Source organism: Scyliorhinus canicula, chromosome 27, assembly GCF_902713615.1.
Source record: "Scyliorhinus canicula chromosome 27, sScyCan1.1, whole genome shotgun sequence".
Taxonomy (NCBI): domain Eukaryota; kingdom Metazoa; phylum Chordata; class Chondrichthyes; order Carcharhiniformes; family Scyliorhinidae; genus Scyliorhinus; species Scyliorhinus canicula.
In genome coordinates this window covers 6,063,953-6,069,857 of record NC_052172.1, presented here as the reverse complement: position 1 = coordinate 6,069,857, position 5,905 = coordinate 6,063,953, and the positions used below count along the sequence as shown (strand labels likewise).

General features: G+C 46.4%; 1 gene segment (V, D, J or C); it reads right to left on the bottom strand.

The window, feature by feature from the left end:
- Window positions 1-1,188: 1,188 nt before the first annotated feature.
- Window positions 1,189-1,759, bottom strand: LOC119957687. The segment is given in 2 exon segments: window positions 1,189-1,553; window positions 1,676-1,759. Coding segments are annotated over 2 exon segments (402 nt in total).
- Between the last annotated feature and the right edge of the window lie 4,146 nt (window positions 1,760-5,905).

Below are 5,905 nucleotides of genomic sequence, written 5' to 3'. Positions count from 1 at the left end.
AAATAAAGGGATTAAGGGTTATGGTGTTCGGGCCGGAAAGTGGAGCTGAGTCCACAAAAGATCAGCCATGATCTCATTGAATGGCGGAGCAGGCTCGAGGGGCCAGATGGCCTACTCCTGCTCCTAGTTCTTATGTTCTTATTAGGGAATCAGTAGGAATCAATAGGCTGGACATGGGTGCAGACGGGATGGTGGATTTAAGGTCAAAATGGAATGAGTAATTATCCTATTGAATGACGGATCAGATTCAAGGGGCCGAGTGGACTACTCCTGCTCTTCTTTCTGATGTTCTTACCGTCTGAACGGATAACTCCCTCCTGCATCAGGAACCAGTGGAGATGGTCTCCGGATAGATTACACTCAGACTGGGCTTCCCTTAATTTCGAAGTTTGGTGTGGTCTGATTTGTTATCTAAGGACAGACCAAATTGAATTAAATGCAGCTCAGAAACAGATCAGCCATCATCTCATTTAATGATTGACCAGTTTCAATGTGATGTCATCTAACACCCGAATAGATGAACGTCCTCCTGATGGAACAATTTCACAACGTCAAAGAGTTGTTAAGGCGCACAACGAGGGCACTCGGCCCATCGTATCCGCATGGGTTTTCCAAATAAGGAAAAAACTTTGCGCCATTGCCCTGCCTGTTGCCCGGACCCCTGCATATTGTTTCTATTGAAATACTAATTTCATGCCCTCTTGAATGCCGGGATTGAATCTGTCCCCACCACACATCCAGGCAGAGGGTTCCAAGGAAGCTCAAGAGGCCTCGCTTACCTGTCCCATAGTTTCGAGTGAGGGCTGAATGGTTCTTGTCCATTTTGTATTTAACAAAACCAACGGGACTGAATGGCATTTCTTCTCTCCCTGCGTTATATGCTCACTGGGGGGCAATGGCCTCCTCCTGTACCCTTGTTCTTGTTGAATCACGGACCACACAACGCTGCATTACGTGGTGCCCCTCCGCCCCCTGCTGTTCCTATGGAAAACACACACATAGTTAGTAGATACACTCCAAACATTTGTTACTGCAGCCATAAACTCTCATTCTGGGATTATCCTCGTTCATCCATCTACAGTGCGTTTTAGATTTATTCTCGGAATTACGTGTTTAATGGTCTCCTCTTTGTCATAAAACGTTCATTCGGCGAACATAAACAGGAGGCGATGCCGTCTGTTCTTTTTTTCATTCACAGCTGTTTCTTGCTGCCTTTGGGGTTTTTGTTGAACTGCTCCATCTCTCTGAGTCACTGTGAAGACTCCAGGCGCAGTAATACACGGCCGAGTGATCCACCCGCAGGCTGGACGACTCCAGGTTGAACTCGGAGTCGGTCGGCCGTTTGGCACTGAATCCGTCCACTGCCCCCTCTGGATCTACGTTATTGATTGTCCTGGAGTAAAACATCAGCCGCAGCTCATTCCCCGGGTGTTGCCTGTACCAGAACATGTCAGGGTTACTGCTGCCATCCACAGTGCATTTCAGCTCCACCTCACCCCCGGGAAATCTGGAGACAGCGGCGGGAGTCTGGCGGATAGTCTGCGAATCGACCACTGGGAGAGAGACAGGGAGAGAAGGAGATCAGTAAATGGAGATATTCAGAGCAATAGAGAGGGATAGAAAGCAGCAAAGAAAATGTCATTAACAAGAACCATTGTTTGAAAATCTCCCTCACAGTGAAACATGAAGATTAGACCCAGAAGTAGATTCATGATTCCTCTTCGTCAGGGAAGGAACGAGAAGGGAGAACAGCACTGGGCCAACCTGAAGACCACGAGGAGAGTGAGGTAGCTTTGGAAACGCCCCTTCCCCAGATAGCCAATCAGAATGTACACGGCTGTTCTTTCCCCATTGCACTGGCGGAGTTGCTCAACAGAAACGTAATTACCCACATCTGGATTCGCAAACATGACGGCGCATCAACATTTACTCAAACCTGAAAAACCTCCTTTAATCTCTGTGTAAGAGGATAGACGACGAATGATCTTCTTCCATCCCTGTGTAACAGGCTCGGTGTGGTGGCGGTTGGATACCCCAATCCCGTTTCTGTTCAACAGGCTATCGAGGGATTGAATGGGTTGATCCTGCTTCTGTGTAACAGGCTACAGCTGAGTTGACCTGCCGGTTAATCTCATTTGGCTTTGGCCCAATCATGGGTCTACCTCTTGTTTCTTGCCCCACCCATCGCTTGCTGGAAATCAGTCATAACTCAAACTTCTCCCAGTTCTGCTCCAAGGTTAAGATCTGAAAGGTTTAACTCGGATTCGGTATCCACAGATGTGTTCAGTACACATGACCTTAAATTATGCTGCATTGTGGTGTCCTGCCCTCTGAGATTGCCGAGAAAGCCGCTCAATTCAAGGGTAATTAGGGATGACACCCCATGCTGAACTTGTCAGCGACACTCTCACCGCATGAAATAATATTTAAAAGCTCTTCACGCAAAAAGGCAGTGGAAATGTGGAGCTCCCTCCCAATCACAGTTGCATAACTTTCTTATATTTCACAGTTTTCTCAATGATTTCCGATGAAGACTGAAACAAACTCGAAACGTCAACTCTGTTCTAACGCCCTACAGATGTTGCCAAACCTGCTGAGTTTTCCCAGAACTCTCTTTATTTGTTCCTCAATTATTTGTTTTGCTGACAGTCAAATTCACCTACACCTGGACGTCAGCTCCCTCTGTTGACTGAATTTGCTTTCGACCACAGCAAACATCTCTCCCATCAGCATTTCCTTCCATTTATCTCTTCCTTTGTATATCTGGAGCTGCTCCCTGAAATATAAATACGCGACTCACCTCAATCCAATTTTGGCAGCTGCGAAGTTCAAACTTAAACTCTGGTTAAAATGGTTTCTCCTGAGATTCCCAGTTAAATATATAAATGCCTACCTTCTTAATTATGGCGCCTTGTATCGGCCCCTCACTAAAGTGAAAATGTGTTATCTCTGTCTCTCCCAGCAAACTTCATTAATAATGCCAATATTCGCTCAAACCTTGCTCATCAATAAAAATGTACAGGTGAACACTTACCTGTTAGTTATAACCCCGCAGTTCAAGTAACATCCTTGATAACTTTCCCTTTCACCTTTTCCATCGCTTCTTAACCTAATCAGTCATTTGCATTATTATCATTCTCTTTTTATTGTCTGTATCATGTCTACTTGTTACAATGTGGAATGTGTGACGTTCAGCACTTTGGAAGGTGGAATCTAGGCATAGACTATTTTCTAAATGGGGAAATGCTTCGCAAAGCAGAAGCACAAACGGATTTCCAAGCCCTTGTTCATGATTCTCGTAAGGTTAACGTGCAGGTTCAGCCGACAGTTAAGAAGGCAAATGCAATGTTAGCATTCATGTCAGGAGGGCTAGAATACAAGACCAGCAATGTACTTCTGAGGCTGTATAAGGCTCTGATCAGACCCCATTTGGAGTATTGTGAGCAGTTTTAGGCCCCATATCTCAGGAAGGATGTGCTGGCCTTGGAAAGGGTCCAGAGGAGGTTCACAAGAATGATCCCTGGAATGAAAACTTGTCATATGAGGAACGTTTGAGCACTCTGGGTCTGTACTCGTTGAAGTTTAGATGGATGAGATGGGATCTTATTGAAACTTACAAGATGCTGGGAGGCCTGAATAGAATGGATGTGGAGAGGATATTTCCACTTGTAGGAAAAACTAGAACCAGAGGGCACCATCTCAGATTAAAGGGACGATCCTTTAAAACAGAGATGAGTGGGAATTTCTTCAGCCAGAGGGTGATGAACCTGTGGAACTCTTTACTGCAGAAGGCCATGGAGGCTAATTCACTGAGTGTCTTTAAGACAGAGATAGATAGGTTCTTGATTAATAAGGGGATCCGGGGTTATGGGGAGACGGCAGGAGAATGGGGATGAGAAAATATCAGCCATGATTGAATGCCGGATCAGACTCGATGGGCCGAGTGGCCTAATTCTGCTCCGATGTCTTATGGGCTTATGAAACCACATTAAGTCCAACCACCGCGCAGAGTTGTCAAAGACAGCTGTCTCCTGCTGCCTTTCTGTTGAACTGCTCCATCTCTCTGAGTCACTGTGAAGACTCCAGGCGCAGTAATACACGGCCGAGTGATCCACCCTCAGGCTGGACAACGCCAGGTTGAACTCGGAGCCAGTCGGCCGTTTGGCGCTGAAACCGTCCACAATCCCCGGTGGATTAACAGCGGGCCCAACTATAGAGGAAAACATGAGCTGCAGCCCCTTCCCGGGATACTGTCTGTACCATTACATGTAATGGCTACTGTCTCCCTCAGCCTCACAATCTAGTTTCACTCCCTCCCCAACAAATTTGGAGACAGCGGCGGGGGTCTGGTGGATTTTCACTGAGCTCACATCTGGAAGAGGGATCGGGTGAACAGTTGGTTCATAAATACCGACATCCTTATGGTGAGAGGGCAAAAGGAAGGAAGGAAAACAAGTGAGAAAGAAGGAAATAAACTCTAAAAGATTGTTGCTCACAAAAACTATCACTTACACTGAAATAACGCCGTGAGGCTCAGTAACCCGGGGCAGCACGGTATCGTTGTGGATAGCACAATTGCTTCACAGCTCCAGGCTCCCAGGTTCGATTCTGGCTTGGGTCACTGTCTGTGCGGAGTCTGCACATCCTCCCCGTGTGTGCGTGGGGATACCAGCCTCCCCGAACAGGCGCCGGAATGTGGCGACTAGGGGCTTTTCACAGTAACTTCATTTGAAGCCTACTCGTGACAATAAGCGATTTTCATTTAATTTAATTTAATTTCCTCCGGGTGCTCCGGTTTCCCCCCACAGTCCAAAGATGTGCAGGTTAGGTGGATTGGCTGTGCTAAATTACCCTTAGTGTCCAAAACTGCCCTTACTGTTGGGTGGGGTTACTGGGTTATGGGGATAGGGTGGAGGTGTTGACCTTCGGTAGGGTGCTCTTTCCAAGGGCCGGTGCAGGCTCGATGGGCCGAATGGTCTCCTTCTGCACTGTAAATTCTATGAAATCTATAAAACACAAACATCTTTAATGTTAAACTTTACTTCTGCCAGACAAATGAACGGAAACGAGAGAGAGAGACCGGTCTTCACGGGACTCAGCTGGTCCCCTGTCAAATCATTGAAGAAACCTCAAAGGACTGTAGAGATCCCGGAAGACACGCCCCTTTCTATGATAGGTGGTCTGGGCTGGAGCAGGAAGTAGCGAAGGGGCCATAAACAGATGAAGCGGAGAGCAAAGAAAATATAGTGCTTGAGATCGGACCAAGAAATTTAGAGCAGTGCCTCTTCTAACTGGCTAGAGTCAACACACTGTGGAGGAGGAAAGAAGTTCAGCTCCACAAATCACTCACACCCAGTTTTTGTTGGGATAGGAAATTAAATCTTAATGAAATGCCAGCCTTTCCACCGTGGGAACTGGAATAAATGGAGGGCGTTTTCCTTATATTGTTACAGAACTCTGGAATACCGCATTCAGAGCTGGGTAACGCACATCAAGAAGGGTGTATTCGGCTGAGAGGAATTGCAAAGCAGAATGACCAGCATGACGTGCTTCACAATCGTGGCTATCGCTCGCAAATATTGTCTATCCCCTATTGTCCTTAATCTGAGTGAGATTTCAGGGGGCAGCGAAGTGTCAACCACATTGGTGTGGCATTCCATGTGTTTTCAACAATTAATAATTTCATGGCTATCATTCCAGAGACCAGCTTTCAATCATTATTTTTAATGAATTGAATTTAAATTCCGTTCGCTGCAATTTTGAGTTGAGAACATTTCCCGCCAGAACATTAACCTGAGCCGCTGGACGTGAAGCTCCGTCACGTCACATTAACCCAACACCAGTGACTGTACCGCATCAAACAAAGATTCAAGAAGATAGTTTGCAGAAGGTTATTTGCGTTACC